Source organism: Paralichthys olivaceus, chromosome 17 (genome assembly GCF_024713975.1).
Source record: "Paralichthys olivaceus isolate ysfri-2021 chromosome 17, ASM2471397v2, whole genome shotgun sequence".
Lineage (NCBI taxonomy): Eukaryota > Metazoa > Chordata > Actinopteri > Pleuronectiformes > Paralichthyidae > Paralichthys > Paralichthys olivaceus.
In genome coordinates, this window is record NC_091109.1 from 806,245 (window position 1) to 825,092 (window position 18,848).

An 18,848-nucleotide genomic window follows, 5' to 3' on the forward strand; every position below is an offset into this window, starting at 1 on the left:
CACAGGGTTTTATGAACTCAGGGGGAAACAGAACTCTAAATCAAGTCTCCCTCTCTCACTGGGGGAGGCATCTCCATCTCTTCGATGGATGTTTCATCACTTGCTTGGTTTAATGTTATGAACCCTGCCGTGATCCTGTGGCAGTTTCCCAAATGAACGTGATGAAACCAAACGGGGAGCCCATTATGGCAGCGTGAAGATAAATGATTCTGCTGCAGATATATGAAGGAAACTCTGTATGTGTTGTGTGAAATGATCATTTCTCTCAAGTCAACATGAGCTTCGCTGCCGAGCAGCTGGCATCCACCTAAATTCATTAATTTCACAAGACGCAATGTCACTCGCACCTCAACAAACAATTTGTAATAAGTTACAGGAGGAATATTAACTGAAAGAGTTCACAGTTGGAAAAAGAAATCACACAGACTTCAATTGTTGATCCATAAATCACGAGATAAATTGAAGTGAGACACACCTGAGGAAATTTAAACCTGAGCATCGGGAGAATGTAGATTTAAATTGCTTATGTTTATCACAGAAGACATGAATCAATTACAGCATCTGAAAGTGAGAGAGCTTATAAAATTTAAGTTCAGGAGGTGCAAACTCAGTTAGACTCTTAGGTACGCCTTGAGGAACAGCAACAACACCTTAATCCCTCCTGAATTAAGTCACTGAGGAGCATCTCAACAGGCCAAACCTCGAGGGAAACAATACAGCAGAGGGGAGAAGGATCTCCATAATAACACAACACATTAAGTAAAGACACTTGAGGGGATACAAGGAGAAGGGGGCAGAGTAAGAGCTGCAGTAATACACAATACAATATAATGTGAGGTATTACAAAACCTAAATAACAAAATACAACCTCAACAGAGACTCGTAATTCAGAACTGCTTTAATTGTGCGAGCGACGATGTGTATTTGACGCATATGATGTGATATGTATTTTTGAAGAAATCATCTGTACCAAACTTAAACACTTACAGTTTTATCGTGGGGTAACCACGGACACCGAACTCCGACGCCATTCCTGCAACGTAGACAAAACAATATATCACCCCGAAGGAAAAGTGACGACCATAAATAGTATATATCATAAATAAGGCCAAGAATCAATTCTCATATTTTTACCAGCACTAGGCCTTCACATACAGGATATCGTAAAAAACATTACATTTCTTTATTGTTTACCCACCAGAGTATGCAGTGGCATCCATCTTTCCCACGTGCACCGGCGACCCAGAGCTTTTCAGCTCCACTCCCACCTCGTGCCATACCGGCTCTAGTTTTTTACAGTAACCACACCATGGTGCATAGAACTGAAAATGAGCAGGAGAAGAAAACACTCTTTAGATCGTGTGCAACATTTTATCAAACAATCCTACAAAACAGCTGCAGAGTTTTCTGATGAACCCTTTCATATTCCCCATGATTCATCGGGAATGTTTAAAATATTGATTTGAGCTTTAAAATACGACGTTATGAAGTTACTCATAAGTGACTGGTGATATATAAAGCAACTGCTCGGTGAAGGATTTGACTTCAGACCCTGAGTGTGGTGAAATATTCTGTCATCAATATATTGAAAAGTCCCGTGTCAGAGCTCGTTCCTGTAACCCGAACTAGCAGTGGAAGCAGCTTTGGGTGTTTGAGGTAGATTTGCAAATAAGGACCCAGACATCACTCTGTTATAAACCCATCCGAGCCCCCTGGCTTTGCCCGGCATGCATGACTTCTCATTCACTAATCACAAACACAGAGCGCAGTCTGCACACCCCAGCCCGACTGCTGCCATTTCCGCAAGGGATGATCTGGACAGTGGTGCACTGGGCATGAAGTAAAGCACAGCTGAATAGAACCAGACGGGATTTTTTTTTGTGTGTGTCTGTGAGTTTGAGGGTGAGTGAGTATGTGTGTGTGTGTGTGTGTGTGTGTGTGTGTGTGTGTGTGTACGCATCATGTCCGACTTACATCGACCAGCCAGATGTCGTTCACTCTAGTCTCTTTAAATCTGTTGAAAAGAAAAAAAAATAGGATTAAAGGACAGTTTTGATCTTTTACTAGACAAAGTTAATGGTGAGGTTAATACAGATGCATGCTACTTTAAAAAATGATAATGTCACAATTACTGTTTCAGCTATGTGACGGTAAACCACGATTATCCTTTATTCTGCTCATCGATCTATCAATCAATTATTTTGTAAAAAGTCTGAAAATACAGGGAAAAAAGTGTCAATTCAAATTGTCCCGAGTCCTTCGTGACAATGTTTTTAGTATGTTTGCTTAAAAATCCCCCTGAGACATGTTTTAGGACAAATAACAAAAATAAACTAAACCAAAAGCTCAGAGAAACTAGTTAACTTCTTATGTCAAACTGGAAATAGATCATTCTGCACCGTGAAGCTCAAATTCAGGAACTTCAGGACCAAAAGGATTATACGATTATCAAAATAGGTGCAGCTCATTAGTGATTAGTCAAGAAGAAAACACAATCAGAAGTTCCCACAAACACAAATATACACAAGAGACGTAACCTTCAGAGACTTCCCCCCACAGATATCCAATTAAAGGACACCGTTCTTTAGAGATGAAATCCAAACTACCTTCATTTCTGGGTGAACTATCCCTTTGACAATAATCTACCTGTCTCCGTAAAACCACGTAGAAACCTCAGAGAGAGTCTCACGACAGAAACGCACTAAATTAGCTGAACACGTCAACAAAACAACATTATCAGAATCAGAAATACTTTATTAATCCCCCGTAGGGAAATTCAAACGTTACAGAGCCCCTGAGAAAGAGGTGAAAGAGCAAAAGCAGGTATAAACATAGCTATCTAAAAATCAAGTTAGGCTAGAAAGAAATGAAAGATACACATATGTAGAAATAAAGACCGGGTATGTATAGATTTACATTTGTAAATGAGAATTATTTACAATTGATTGATTTAGAGGAAACAGTTTGTAACGTGTGTCAGTGTGTAAAGTATTTGTACGTGAGTAAATGATAGAGTTATCATCAGTAATGGTAGAATATGTGAGAAGACGTATTGTATATCAAGTCTGTTGTTTTAACCACAGCCCACGATCAGCTGCCACCATCATCATCATCATCATGGTCCTCCATGATGGATCAGATGAGGTTAATGTCTCAACCTCATCTTTCGTGATGAATAAACTGAAACATCCTCTGTACAATATCCCATCATGTCATGTCATCACGTGGTATTTTATAAATCACTCTGTATGATAACCTGCTTCATTGAAAACACATCTGCAGTGAAACAAACTGGATTTATATCCTCATCTTCATCATCCTCCTCATCATCATCCTCCTCATGTTTGTGTTTCTGCGTTAAGCACATAGATTGAAGAATACGTCACTTACGTATCATCCAGATCCTCAACGAACGCCAGCACCGCAGAGCTGAGGAGGGCCGCTGCGACTGTGACGTGAAGGGAGAGAGAGGGAGAGGGAGACACGGGGAAACAGGAAGAGAGAAGAACACTGAGCTCCGCGATGTGAACAAGACATTTTCATTCTGTTTCCTCCGGAGCCTGGAGCCGCACGACCGCCGGGAGCATCACCGGCCAAACGCTGCGAGCTCCCCCGGCTAACTGAGCGAGCCTGAGCCCGGCCCCGCTCCTCTCACTCTCTCCCCCAACAACAACAACAACAACAACAATGGAGGCTCTCCACACCGAACAACAACCGCGGGGGGCTCGGGGGTAAAGGTGGAGGAGAGGACGGAGAAAGTGAACGTACCTCCACACGCCAGAGAAAGTCTCCCCGCTGCCATCGCTCCGTCTGCAGACACAGAGCAGGAAGTGGCGCCGCGGAACCTGACGCGTCTGCGCATGCGCGGGGAGGTCACGCCGCCTCCAGCGTCCGAGCAGCAGCTGCAGGAGTTTTTATTTTATTTTGAAGTGTTCAAGACAAATGTGATTATTATTAGAAATGATCATAAATGATTAGACTGGGTTATTTTTTATTTATTCAATTACTTGATTTGATTTGTATTTTAATTTGTTTATTGATGTAAACTAACATTTCTCATCTTTTTCAATATGTTTTGAGTTGGGGGCGGGTACTTTTAGTTTGCATTAACCATTATAACTGTTTCATCAAAAAAATAGATCATCATCGGAAGAAGTGTTACTGAATATTTTCAATGCAAACATGCAGCTTCTTGTAGTAATTTCACTGTAAATTCCTCTATCATACTACAACAACTGCTATTTACTACATTACACCACTTCTCAATCCATTATTGTAGAATGAGAATCACTACTCTCATCCTGTCCACCGTGTGCCCTATGATGGCATACTTTGTTGTACTATAATAAAGTGTAAAGTATGTCTATCTGTCTATCTATGTACTTTGTTTTGAGTACTTAATATGTTGTGTGCTTATGTGTTCTGTCCACTTATATGTTTACACCGGGGATCAGAGAGAAACAGCATTTCAACCTGTACATGTGGCAGAATTGATGGTAAAGTTCACTTTGATCATTTAATTTAATTAGTGATTTTTTTATTTGGTATTTTTGACTGATACGTCTAAATAAGTAATATGTATTTCTTTGTTTCTTACTATGTTCATTTGTCAAATAATAAGATTTATTTAACTGACTGAGATACTAACGGTGACTACAGATACTCACCACAGGGTGGCACTCTACGATTAATTACTTTAACCCACAGGCCAAACCTTTTACTGCTTGTTGACAAGTAGTGAGAATAGTTATTATACCTTCAGAAGTAACAGGGACAGTACTTGTACCCTAGTGTGCTTATATGGTGCATATTCTTGAATCACTTGATGTATAAAATTACTTTTGAAAAGTCAATCTTCAACTTAAAATCAAGTGAAATATTTCCCTTTGAAATAAGGAGACATTAAAGTTTCATAAAATGCAATCTCCCATCAGGCTTTTCACAAAAAACGAAATATTTTATTGAAAACATATTCATTTGTTTGGAGAAGCTTTGAGAATAATAATCTGTATCTAATACCATCTTCATAAATTTAAAGTTATCAAACAAGCGTCTACATAATGAAAATTATCTTCAGTCAGTCTTTTTGAAACATTTACACATCAGAACATCACACACTAAAACATATGACACAGAGAATGGTGGCTTCACAGAGTGTGGCTGGAGTTTAGAAACTAAATGTTTTCAAAAATATTCACTAAAACCTGCTTCAACTGGAGCATCCTGTTACTCAGTCCTGTCAGCTGAGTACCATTTTTATCTTAACTTCATGGAAACGGTGGCAGAATATTTATATCACACTGACAGCAGAGGGAGGAGTGTTAATATTCTCTGATCTCTAGATATGAAATATATATAAGAAACTGTGACCTTGGTATGAAAATCTAAATAACAAAAACAGTTTCTTCTTAATCAATGCCTCTGTGTGAGCTGAAACCTTTATTTTCAAAGAATATCTATCAATTCAAGATGTCGTTCTCGGAGAAACGAAAGAACAAAAAGAGCAAGAAATAGTTTCACACCCTGAGAAAGAGCTGGACTTTCTCACGGGGCGAGTCGTGATCATGACTGTGTTACAAAATAGATTCATGCCGAGGACCGTCCTGTGTGTCCTGTGTGCCAAGATTGTGAGGGTTGAATGCCTTTGTGTTTGGAAGGGTGGAAAACTGGACTCAAGCTGTGAGCCTACATTGTACAGCCACAATGACTTCTGCACTGACAACACAATGAATGCCGATGGGCTTCCATACACTTCACACGACACAGAAATGTAATTTGTACATTTCAGCTGCATTCAGATTCCACGCGATGCTCAGCTGAGCTCCACAGTTTCAGTTACACAAGTGAAAACACTCTTCTTATTGCGCCAGGACCCACAAAACATAGAGAAGACACGGATTTTAATCAAGTCTCTTTTCCTATAGAAAGTACAGCAAGGTTGTTTGTCTTTAGAAAAAGGGAGGACTTGTTCCCCGTTCGCAGAACGAGCTGCAGACTCCCACAGTCAGATATCTGCTGGAACCCACTCACGTCATCCTACAGAGCGGGTCACGTACGACCTCAACTGACCCATAAAACAAAGCGCTCTTTGCCCTATTTCACCAGACGGCAACAGAGATGATTCAGTTATCCACCTAAAGGCGACGCACATTCTTAGATACATGACAATACTGGTCTTTAAACAACAAAATAAGCAACGTAACATGCTACACCATGAACACACATTCAATTTTATTATTCTGAGAAAATGTCTCTAAAAACTCTCGCCAACGTCCAAAAAGGGCAGGATTTAGTTCTCGCTTTGGAAAGAGTGTGTTATAAGAAAATGATAATGGCACTTAATATTTATTTCATGTTCTTTTACTTGACAGTGATCCAAGAACCAAGTGAAACAAAGGCAAGTAAATACAGCTATGAAAATCCTACTATTATTATTATTATTATTATTATCATTACTATCTCCTCTACGTCCCTTGAGGGGCATAAGAAGATCTGCTTCCGTCTGGGTCTGTCCTGGGCTTCCTGTTGGGCCACTTCCCATGTCAGACCCATCTCGTTCGGCTCGGGCGGTCTCTGGTCCATTCTGTGGAGATGCCCGAACCATTATATCTGCCGACGTCTGATCTCTAGCACCACACTCTGGCTTCGAGTCTTCTTGTAAAGTTCATCATTTCAGATCTTTGTAGGCCAGAAGACTTTGCATAGCTACACATTTCATTTTTGCAGATTTAAGTAATTCAAATTATTGAGCTGATTTTTGCCTCGATTCACCTGGATCTTAGGAAACTCTCATGTCAAAGAATCTACTGCATATCACGGCAAGAAAAGAAAAAGAGTTTTAAGCTGGTACATAAAAAAAACTCCTAAATGCTGGTGGAAACCATAAAGAAAGATGATACACAGAGCTTCATGACAGCTTCCTGTCTTCCCACAGCAAATCAAACAGCAGAGTGGTAACACTGTGGAGAGCAGTTTGAAGGAGAGGAAGCAGATGCTTCGCAGATCTGCTCACAGATACTATATATGATTATGGAAGATGTAGAAACAGAAGGAGAGCTGGTAAATTCAGAAAAGTGACAGTGGATGGTTCTCGCCCCCTCGTGGTTGCAGTCACTGGTGTATAAAAATTCTGTACTTTTAAAGTCATTAGTCATGGGACCTGAGGACAACAACTGTGGCCGCCACAGGTTCCATCACATGATGAACGCCTTCTATAGTCTGAAGACTTTTATATCCTTCTTATTTGAATCTGTTCAAACACTGGCTGTGGACGAGGCACACTGGTGACGTCACATTAATGTTTGGGTGCGTACTGGGCACCTGCCCGACTCTGAAATGGGCTATAAAACTTGAAGCAGCATTAAGTGGAGCAGCTATGTGCAGCATTGCATAGCTTGGATCCATTTAAGAGTATGAAAGGTCAACATCAACCGTCCACTGTCCTGTGTTGTGTCAAATCCTCATTCTAGGATGTCAGTCTCAAACGGGACCAGATGGTAGTACGAGAGGTTGGTGACATACGCCTCTGTTTCCTCATCACACACGTCTGATTCCATCGGCAAAAACTCTGTTCCGTCCTCGTACCTGGCAACACAAGGACAGACACATTAGTCCAAGGACAGCATGTAGTCTAACCTAGGAATCAAAAGAGTTTGATTCCCTTTGAGCTAAAACCCTGTGGTAACTCTGCACGTCCTCTTTTTTCAACGCCGCAAAACAATTTCAGCTATTTAAGAGAGATGCAAAGTGTTGTTTTGTGTGAATCACCAGGGGGAATGTGTTCCTCATTTATTTCCTACACACACCCAGGGAAGGAAATGGTGCACACAGACACACTTCCTGTGGTGCATTAAGGGGAGGGGGGTGGATGGTCCTGGGGTTGTTTCACATTCAAGGGCTTCTTCACTCAACAAAGCACTTACTGTACACTCAGGAGCAAAGAAGGAAATCCTTACATGTGTGCAACACAAGGGGAATTTATGTTATGCTGCAAATAGTTGAACCCCCCTGGGATTGTAGCTCATGATTCGTTTTGGGTGTTAGGGAGTGATCTTCATACGTACGTATGCTCCACAGAGTCTGTGGACGAAGGCCTCTCCTTCTCCTCAGGGATACTGTGATCAAACACGATGGTTTCTGTGTTGGCCAGACAGAATCCATTCGACCGCATGATTTCTGAAAGAGCAGCATTACATCACCTGTTAGGTCATTATGACATTAAGTTGACATCATGTCACGATGATCCCTAACGTCTCCCAGCTTTGTGTTGCAAAAGATTCGGCTACGAGACGCGTACCTGATATCTTGATCGGACTCTGAAAGCACGGCTGGATTCTGTGGACTTTGTCATTCCTCAGCACCTGGTCCAGCGGTGACCGCTCGAAGAACGTCAACATCACCTCTGACCTGGAGTACTGCGGAGAGGGGATTAGTTTCTTATTTAGTCTACGAGGAGGAAAGTTCCAACATCTGCCTCTCAGCCCTCAGAAAATAGCCACGGTTAATGCACACAAGCTAATAAAGCTCAGATATGAGATTTGAAGGGTGACCGTTGAATGACCCACCTTGCATGGCATGTTGATGGCATTCTTCAGTAATCGTTCCACCTCATTCAGCTTCTCTTCGATGTCATTCGCCTCTTTGATCTTTACCAGCCCTGAAACAAAAAAAACATGTTTTTCAAATGAACTTGTTTCTTCAATACAAGTGTTGAATTCTGTTTAACACCCCAGCAATTACAATTACTGGCATCTTTGTGAAGCTCATAATATCCAGGTTGTGATGTTATTGTGTCACACGTGTAATGGTAAGAAAATATTGTGGACTACGTAATGCTGCAATGTGTTTATTTTTACAAAATGACCTCTGCCCACCTCAGACGAAGAGCAACATTGAACTCCAAAAGAAAGTTTAACTAAGAAAGGGCCGCTGCTCCGACCTTTATCAGACTATTATCCGTCCATAGGTCAGGACACACAAGGGCAGACAGGTTTGTGAATGCAGGAGTGTGTTTTATGCAGTAACCTTTTTGTTAACAATGCACCCTGATATTTACTCCAAGTGAAGGGGGGCAAAAATAGACGTATCATTGTCTGCAGAACAAGAACACAGAGCTCAGAGTTCAGTGATGCTGTCAATCTGCAGAGTAAAGTAATAACACAGGGGAGAGAGGCTACATAACAGTGACTGTGATCACAACATGTTAATCCAGCATCAGGCTAGGAATGTAATCATTTACTGCCACACTGACAAAGGGATGTGGTGAGGAAGAAGAATAACGATGACGCCTGCCGCCGCGCTGACAAGAATCTGCCTGATGTACAAAACACTGTTACACACTGGAAGCACTGAGTAAGAGCCCAAAGCAGCACAGTCACCAGCTCATCCATTTATAATGGCCCACAGTGATGACATCATACCGGGGGGTGGGGGGGATATGAGGAGTGATCGGGCAGTTACATCATCACTAGGAACCCAGTGACACTCCCACGTTGTCTGAACCTCAAACTTCCTCTGGATCTGGAGAAACTGGAGCTGCTAACAATCACAGAAAGTCTCATCGTCCCACCAGAAACTAATTCAGCCGAATAGTGAGATCTGTCTTCTCTTCTTTCTGGATGAACTGAAACTTCAGGGGACAATTTTATTCATAATAAAATGATCCAGGCTGTAATTTTATAGATTAGTAAATAAATACCACTATAGAAAAACAAAGTCAAATCAGAAACAAGTTCTGAAATCGTTATGTTTGCATTTAGAATGTGTCTGTGTAAAAGTAGTTTTACTACTTATGTTTACTTGGCTGCACGTCTCCAACCTTTCTGAGGAGAATGACAAAATATACCAACAAGCAAAGGGGAAGTATGTAGTCGTTATTTCTGCAACAGCCTGGTGCAGGTTGCACAAGATTGAATCGCCTTAACCACAATAGATATGGTTTGTGTAGTCAGTTTCTCAACGCATGCATTTCCAATTAGAGGCTGCAGAGTCAACACATAGTTGATGATATCACATAGATGCAAAATGTATTAATCAGCTGAAAGGTTTTGTTATATTCAAACCATTATGGATGAAACAACCTGGAATAAAAGAGATGTAAGCTTTACACAAGTTCACTAATTAGTTGTGGAAATAGCCAGGAACTCATCTGTGTGTGCACTGATGACTTTGTGTGACTTTGTGTGACTCTGTGTGCAGTCAGTGCCGCAGTGGTTTAACAGTGACACTCCAACTGCACCTATGTGGCACATAGTGAATCACCAAAATACCAACAGACAGACACAGGGGAGGACATTAAAATACACTGCCTCTCAGAATATTATTCCTGAACCATTGCTCACTAAAGTCATCTGTGTGTTTACGGGGGGGGGGGGGGGGTCTCTGTGAAAACCAATCAACATTTTTTGTCTTCTCTGTGATTATTCACTTGTTTGGTTTGAATTGTCCTCCAGAGACAACAACGTTTCCTTAACCGCCGTCACTCTCAGTTATGGGTTCAATTGTCTGTACCTCACACAACAAGCCTGTTAAATCTTAACAAAGACAATAATTACACAGATGTCAGATGAAATTTGTAGTGTTTTTTTAAATTACACACTTAAGTTACAAAGTTCTCCGTCAGCGTGCCACGGCGACGAGCCACTCTATTTATTGTATTAGCTGAAATAACACAGTACAAGTGGGTTCACATTCACAACACTGTGTCCAGGTCGTCCTCCAACACATCATCAAAACTGTCATCAGATGTAAAAGCAGCTATTTCAAATCTAACTTCTGATCGAGCACGTCGGCAGCTCAACCCTTTATCATCTCACCGCTGACTCACCGCAGTTTAGTCACTGGGTTATTTCTGGGAGCCTTAGTTAACAAGCAGAGGACATGAAACCTCAGTGAACTGTGTTTATAAGTACCAGTCCTGTCAGTGTGTACGTCAAAATCCAACTACTGCACTTTATTTAACTCTCAGTGTAGTATATTGCCTTTTTAAATCACATAACAATATCAAAACATAAATATAAATTTGGTTTATTTGTTTGCAGCAGGGAAAGAACCCATTAGAACAACACTCTTATCTCTTTAGATTTAAAGGCGAGTTGGCTGAGCGACTAATAAAGAACTAATAAACATGTTGGTCAAATCCGTATAAATTACATTAAGACATTTCTGAGTATATTTGATCTAAAATAAAAAAAGGACAAAAGTTACCTATTTTTACTTTAATTGACTTAAGCAACATTAGAATCACATGATCTTCTCCTTTAACAGACGTCTGAATCAGGAATATGATGATTGATAAACGACTGTAACCGTTCCAGAGTCGACTGTTGAGAATTTCTAATGAAAGCAGCAGTGAATAATAACCTGAGTGATTTCAGACACAGCATCTACATTCCTCACCCACAACCAGTTCGCTTGAATGTGAGCAGTCTCTTCCCGTCTGTGTTCCCTCTGAGGTCACATGGACGCTGAGTGTTACGAGGCCTTCGCAGACCAGAGCGACTAAATATGGGAAGTTCACTTTCCTCCCAGTCACTGACCCCCCCCCCCCCCCAGCATGACGTAAGTCTGGAGCTCTGCAGGCCGTCCCTGTTGCCTGGGTGCAGCAGAGAAACAGGAAAACACGACCGGAGCAAAGTGGACTGAGAAAGGCCGGGGCTATGTTTTGTCTCAGGACTTTAAATCTGAGTGGCAATTAGAAGGGATGCAAATGAAATATTGAGCAGAGGTAGGAGTTAAGGAAATGCCATCAGGAGAATGTTATTAACCTTGTTTCAATCAATGAACCTGTCAAACCGGCTTAAAGTAACACTGACGTCTGCCTCAGCACCGATATCACAGCTCCATCTATCTTTTAGCTTTAACAAGGATATGACGAGTGAGACACAGTCAAGAAAGAAGTGAAGTGAATCTCTTCCCAAAATGCACTGCACACTGTACTGGCAGCGACGGAGCAGCGAGCTGTCAACAAACCTGTCAAGTGTCTGGACAGGAAGCAAAGCTTTCCAGTCACCACGAAAAAGAGATGTTTCCAAAACATGCATATAGGCTGAGTGTGTAGAGACGAGAAGGGGAAGTGCCAAAGGAGAGGAAGTTCAGCCAAAGCTACTGGCAAACTGAGGGAACCACAGAGCCAGATCCAAACTGTCAGGGCCAAAAGGTTCAACCTATGGAAAGATACAAAGCTCTGCTTCAAACTCTGCGGAAGAGTTCAACCAGACACCACAGCAACTTTCAATCAGACGGTCGATTATTAGGTGAGGTTTATCAGCATAGAGAGGAAAAATAAATGCTTCAGTTTCAGAAGTGTTCATGTTTAAATCAGACTCTGGGGTAAACAGAGCTCACAGCTGGGTTAACGATACATGAGAGCCCTGGACCCGTCTATGAAAAGTATGTTAAATATGTTTTCCCAGTGTGTTTTTTCGTCCCTCACACACTGAGCACCTGCATTAGTCATTATGAATGTTCCTGCTGTGGCATTTGATCAATGCACCGGCCTCAGAACTGGGTTTTTTCCTCAAACAGCCCAGTAACGTCCACCGCTCCAGAACCGAATGATGCAGGGAGTGAATTTCCACATGAAGTTGGTGTTTTTTAATATTTTCCCATGAATCCAGTTTTTGAATCAAAAAAATCTGCTCTTACAGACCCCCCCCCCCACCCCCCACCGACTCGAAGGTCCTAAATATTGACAAGCGTTAGAAACATGCTGTCAGCAGGTTGGTCTTGTGGTGATGTGATCTGTCTCCTAATGTAACATCCCAACGTGGACTCTGTTAATTATTAAGCCGTCCAAACAGAAGCAAATAAATCCAGGCTCCGAACCTTATTGATTTGATCAGTCCTAAAGTCCTATTGACTGTTTTCATTCTTTCGTTCAGCCTCTTTAAACACCATCAGATCATTTTAAATACTTACACTTCTGACTATGATGCGATTAAACCAAATGCATCCATAGCTACAGTATTTAAAAAAGAAATGTCCTCAGTTGTACATTTAGAAATGATTTTTTTTGGGGGTTTTCTCTACACAGCTGTTCTGATCACAGGGTCTAACTGTAATCCACAAAAATGTGAAGTGAAGAAGAAAAACACAACAGCAGCTGTTGTTCTGTCTGAGGCTCGATGTAAACAGGAATATCATTTTGCAGGGGGTTTTCCTGTGAGGGCAGAGATAAAGATTTCCTCTGCAGAATCCACAACTGTTTCTAAAGGAAGTTCGACCACAACGATCCACTGAGTAAAAAAAAAAGGTTTGAAATATAATTGCATTTTTATAGAGATGTTCTTATACCAATCCTTTCCCGGGACAATAAACGAGCATCGGTCTGATCGTGCTGACCATCGCTGACGTTTTAGCTCAAGCTAACACAAGACCGGAAATCTCCACTCAGCACAACTGCTGTTTTGGAGAAGCTAAGAAAATTGCAGTTTTATCTGTGTGAGACTAAAATACTTCTTTCAGATTAGAACATAGATTTGCGAACTCACCGATTCCTGGCGCCAAACAAAGCGGGCGATGATTTTAGCCCTGAGCTTGTTTTGACATTGGCCACCAGTTACTTTACAAGTGTATTAGATTTGGCTGAAACGCTGTTAACCCCTGAAACCCCAAAAAGTGTTCTGTGGATAATGAGCTGTCCCTTTAGCTTCATGGGTATTTTACTGTAAAATAATCATGAGTGAAAAGGAGAAAACATGTGAAGGGACAGTTGCAGGGGGGCCCCAGCACCTTCTGGCCACATAAGTTGTAGCTGTGCCCCTGGTGATGATTTAAAATGGCTATTTGTGTTTCTGAGTTAGCTGCTTCATCAGCTCTTCTTCATACCTTCTATGAGGGGACACTTGGACAGGTCTCGTCTGTCCTCGGGGAAGGACTCCAGCAGTCTTTTGAAGAGCCGGCCCAGGTCGGAGTAACTGCGGTGCAAGTATAAGATGTTCCTGTCCGACCACTCGGTCCTGATCTCGTAGAACTCCTCTTCCTCGGCCCGCTGGCTGATGATGAGTCTCCGGATCCCGTTGACCCAGCAGTCCCGGACGAACATGTTGACCAGCGACGTCCCTTCGAACACGGCCGATGCCATTCCTCCGGGGCGGCCGTCAGTCCAGCGCGCTGCGGCGGGCCGGCGGCATGAGGACGGCGGGGGAGGAACGCCCGGAGAAGCGGAGAGGACGCGGAGGAAAAGTGGAGAAAAAGACGAGAGAAGTTTTCTGTCCGCTCCCCGCAGACTCAGGAGGATCACTGCGTCTGCTCAGATCATCACAGGCGTCACCTCAACGTGGCATCATGCAGAAAAAAAGACTTTAGACTCAGAGATAACGCCCCTGCAGAAGATATTGATCTGTGTGACACTTTATTTCTCACTCTGCATCCAGAACATTTAAAAAAAAAAAAGGTCCATGTGAGAAGTGTGGCTTCTTAAATCTACAGCATTTCACTCCTCACTGTCTGGATGTTGCTTTTCTTCCAGCCTCAGTTTCCTCCTCCCTCCCTCCCTCCTTCCTTCCTTCCTCCCCTCTTTGACAACAGGGTGTTATTATGCAAAAGGCTGCAAAAACAAACCTTTCCATTTGATTTATCATCAGGGGGAGAAAAAGTTGTTTCACCCATGTTTCTTCTTAAGTTTTTTTTTCTAGAGGTTAAAAAAATGATGCTTTTATTTGCCACATGAATAATAAATCATGTTTTTGTACGATGATTACTAAATTTTGATTCTTTTAATCTCCCTCTTAGAAAAAAGGATGGATAGATAGAATGTAAAAAAAAAAACATGAGATCAAAACTATAGAATATAAATAGAGGAGAGAAAATAGTCTAAATGTCATATTGTTCTTAAATTAAGGTCAGTTATGTTTGAGAGAAGAAGATATCTTATTTGGAATTTTCCTTTCCTGTGCATTTCTGTGCCACGTCTTAAAATGCAGTGAGCTACACTTAATCTTGAAATGAGATGTTTGGAAATAACCACAGGATAAAATTCTTAGAAGAGGCAGCCGAACGTCCCAGAGACTGAAATCCATTAAAATCAATTTGCCTTTGCAGGATTTGTGGTTTCTCTACTCATATATCTCTTGTTTTCACTATTTCACTCAAACGTAAACCACCGTGACTGGAAAAGGAGACGATTTGTTGTGCGTTGCTCCGTTGAGCGGCTCACTAATGTTTCACTGAGTGGAGAGACCAGCATACGAGAGCCTGACAGGAAGTCGTGGCCAAGTCAAGTAATGACGATTCAGCTGTGGGATGATTAACTACTGCACTGTGGGAAAGGGACTGTCTGCAAACAGTTCTGGTAAAAGCAATATATATCAATACAGAGAAGGAAATATCATGTTACTGTACACACACATACACATACACGAATGTAGCCGATGTGCATTTAAGACCAGAGAACGTGATCGAGCTCCGACGGCCATGTTGCATTTTATGAGACGCAGCAGATGGTAGATTTCAAACTCTGCCTCCCTCTTTGTGCCTTAGTGAGTGTTTCAGTCGTGCTGTGGCAAAGTAAGTGCTCCCATCAAGGGAATGCAGCCAGTCAGGAAAAAATAAAGTTTCAATTTCCCACATTAACCAGTCCAAAGAGATCTCCTCTAACGTTTGACAGTTTTATATTCGGCTGTGTCGTGGCTCCTTGTTGCCGAGAGCTGCAGAGAAGATGCTGCTGTTTGGTTCCAAAGTTCCACGTTGTCAACCACAGATAACGTCTCACTTTAGATGCAGTCAGTGGTTTGAATGCTCCTCTTCTTATGGTGATGACCAGCACCGACCACAGCGTCATAGGAGAATGAACCCTACTTTAATAGCATAATACAAAATACAAGTTTCAAACAACTGCTGTGGAGCAATGCACAACGACAGGATCACTCATCTCTGTGGTTGTTTACAGCAAGAATGGAATCAGATTACAAATTAGCTCCTTCAGATACCGACCATTAATACGCAGCCCATCATTACAACAGCAGAAATGATACGGTGGAAAGAAAATGACAGTGATGCATATGTCACATGTCATATTCAGCTGCTCAGGTCAACTCTGAATATCGTACTGTCATGTTGCGGTCGAGGTGTGAGATGCTGAGTCACATGAAGCTTCTACAGCTGCAGAGCTGAGTCACCCTGGAAAGAATGATCTTCACTCGACAAAAAAACCCAGAAAATACTTGACAGCGTGGTACGTCTCCCAACTTGTACCACCCCGCCAACCTCAGGGGAGTTGAAGAAGCATTATTGTCTTTCACATATTAGAATGAATCTGATAAATATGGGTTAATCTACACAGAGACATGAAGTTGATCATTCAGTTGATGCTGAATGCTGCACATTTCTAAAAGAATAAACGGTTGAAGAATGTTTGTCGTTCATGGAGAAACCAGCAGAGTGTTATTGAAAAGCCCTTCTCCCCCTCGTGTAATCATAGGATCTGAACGTTTTGAGCAGGGCTTCAATCTGCGGTGGGACCACATTCACAGACTCAGCACATTCTGCCTCATTCCAGTGAAACTCCTCTGAAAGACTCAACTTTAAACGGAAAAATACACTTTTGCCCACTCACCCTTAAAAGCCATTTTCATGCAACAGAGGCCGGGACTCTGTGGGAGGGGGGGGGGATTAAGTGAGCAGGAGCAAATGTTAATGGTTTGTTTGTAGAATAAAAGACAAAGTGAAAGATGAAGGAAGTCCTTATTTTTCAGGGATGATGATTGAGTATCGTAGCCTGTTTTGATTACACCATGGTTTACTTACAGAGAAGAAATATCTAAACTAAGATATCCTGAAAAGACAGAAATCGTTTTCACGTTGTTTATCTTGTAACCTGGGCGGTGGACCTACAGCACAGTTTTCTAGACTAACATTTGGAGCCTTGATGATCACCCACATAAAGTTTTACAGCTCCGAGGAGGAGAATTAGGCCGTGCACAGCTCCTGTCTTCTAATTTGTCCCTCCCTCACTGAGGCTGCCGCACCCTGAACCTGCACCGATGGCGTTAGCACAGACGTCTCTAATCCAAAAGAATGAAAAGGAAGAGCTGTGGATTCTTTCATTAAAATCCTCTGTGACTCACTTCTCTTCCGTTAAAACATTCATCAGTTTCACCCCCTGACAAGTGCATATGTTTGAGACATACGTCCACAGCCGCCTCTTTACCCTTTTAAATCCTACGACGGCCCTTGTTTTTTTTTAGAAAACCAAACATCGGAGGATCATTAAGCAAAGCTGTTCATAAAAGAGAGAAAAACAGAAAGATGAACACATCTGTCAGAGAACCAAGAACATCTGCGCTGATGGAAGCAGCCGTTCTCTTTTTATTGAGCAGCATTGTGAGCCGTGGCACAGCTTCACTCGGTGGAAGTCATTTGGAGCCATAACTCTGTCCTCGTACGCAGCAGAAGACAAAAGCCAGTGAGCAGTGCAGGGGCCGGGGTGACGGTGGGTTAGAGAGAGGTTTTAACAGGCTCTGTAATGGACTGTGGTTGTCTTCACCGAGCATCTGTTGGACGGGATGTTTTATGGCCCCGTCCTTATTGTGTCTCCGGTGAAGCACGGAGAGACGAGGCTCTGAGAGACGAGGCTCTGAGAGACGAGGCGGACATTATGTTTGATCGCTTTACTCCCTCATTGTGGAAGTTACAGCTGCAGCAGTCATGACTCGGATCTGCAGGGTGGTTCTGTCAATGTTGATCCAGAAGTAATCACAGTAATCAAGTCCTTGAACCTGAACAACCAAATGTTTTTTTTGTCTCTAGGACGAAAAGTAGTACATTCTGAACTGGCTCATCAATGGCAGCATGTGACCTTCATATCACATCTTCACTTAAGGTATTGAAGTAGAAAGTATGACGTCACCTTCCTCCACTGCTCAAGTCATAATTACAGCGGCCACTAGAGGTCACCCAACAATGAAACGTAGCTATGGATCACAATCGTAGACGGATGAAGTTTCTCACGATCCAGAAAAGAAACCACAATATCCTGGAACGCTTCCATCTTGGAGCAGCAGGAGTGAGATCCCGCGATCCAGCCTCAGCTGTCAATCAAGATGTTTCATCATCAAAGTAAATAAATAAATCATAAAATAATCCATTTCAAACTTCAAAACTTCAACATAATGACCACACAGCATGAAGAATACATACTCGAACTCACAAGATGGAAAAAGTTAAACTTCTGCTGCTCTCAGCACGAAAATCTACTAAAAAAATATTACTTGCAGAACAGACAATGTTCAAATCCATGAAGTTGATGTATTAACTTCTGACAGCTGAGTTAATGCAGTAAAAATAGGTTTCAAAAATGGAAATGCAAAAATAAGCCGTGCGTTGGAGCCCGAGCTCACACAACATTATAAATCATAAACTGTGCGACACACACACACACACAGTCTCTTCTGCACAGCTCTGTGATTTATTCTGCACACTGGGACACAGGTCTCAACTAATGCAACATCCAACATCTCCACAAGTGACACTTTAATCTGGTGAGACCTCTAACTTGTGAATTCACCGTATAAATCTGAGATGCACTGAACAGCAGCGGGTCCAGTCCGTAAGTTACAGCCCCTGGACCGTCTGTGTACCCTGTATATATTTATACCACAGGGTCCCATCAGGCTTTTAGAGATATATAACTTATTCCACAGTCTGAAACAGAATCATATGAAGTTTTTAGTCATTTACTTAGTGAATAAAACACAGACTGATGATGTTAACACCTGCAGGACTGTCGTCTGCCAGATCTGCCGTCCCGTCTGCCAGGATGTCACAATTAAAGATGTTTTATATTCACCCCTCCATTACTTTCACACTGTGAGTGAGCGACCACAGGTGCCTCACAATACCAGGATTTA

General features: G+C 42.1%; 2 protein-coding genes across 2 annotated transcripts in view; both read right to left on the reverse strand.

The window, feature by feature from the left end:
- The window catches only part of LOC109629742 (protein disulfide-isomerase TMX3), a 28,394-nt gene extending 24,508 nt beyond the window's left edge, over nt 1-3,886 (reverse strand). The window contains exons 1-5 of the mRNA XM_020087603.2: nt 3,769-3,886; nt 3,391-3,448; nt 1,975-2,014; nt 1,199-1,322; nt 988-1,033 (exon numbers count right to left, since the gene is read on the reverse strand). Of these exons, the coding sequence (XP_019943162.1) occupies nt 988-1,033; nt 1,199-1,322; nt 1,975-2,014; nt 3,391-3,448; nt 3,769-3,862 (362 nt within the window). The 5' untranslated portion in view covers nt 3,863-3,886. The remainder of the gene's footprint in view (nt 1-987; nt 1,034-1,198; nt 1,323-1,974; nt 2,015-3,390; nt 3,449-3,768) is intronic.
- Nucleotides 3,887-4,936: 1,050 nt separating this feature from the next.
- On the reverse strand, nt 4,937-14,488 carry pxdc1b (PX domain containing 1b). Its single transcript, XM_020087674.2, has 5 exons — nt 13,828-14,488; nt 8,565-8,656; nt 8,297-8,414; nt 8,064-8,175; nt 4,937-7,584 (listed from the first exon to the last, which is right to left on the reverse strand). Exons 1-5 carry the CDS (start codon nt 14,081-14,083, stop codon nt 7,461-7,463), a joined length of 702 nt encoding a protein of 233 aa, XP_019943233.1. The 5' UTR covers nt 14,084-14,488; the 3' UTR covers nt 4,937-7,460.
- Nucleotides 14,489-18,848: the final 4,360 nt, after the last annotated feature.

Coding starts and splice junctions, on each gene's coding strand:
- pxdc1b (XM_020087674.2), bottom strand. CDS start 14,083: ATGGCATCGGCCGTGTTCGAAGGGACGTCGCTGGTCAACATGTTCGTC. Junction 8,657..13,827: donor CAAGTGTCCCCTCATAGAAG/GTATGAAGAAGA, acceptor TTTTTGTTTCAG/GGCTGGTAAAGATCAAAGAG. Junction 7,585..8,063: donor ACAGACTCTGTGGAGCATAC/GTACGTATGAAG, acceptor TTGTGTTGCCAG/GTACGAGGACGGAACAGAGT.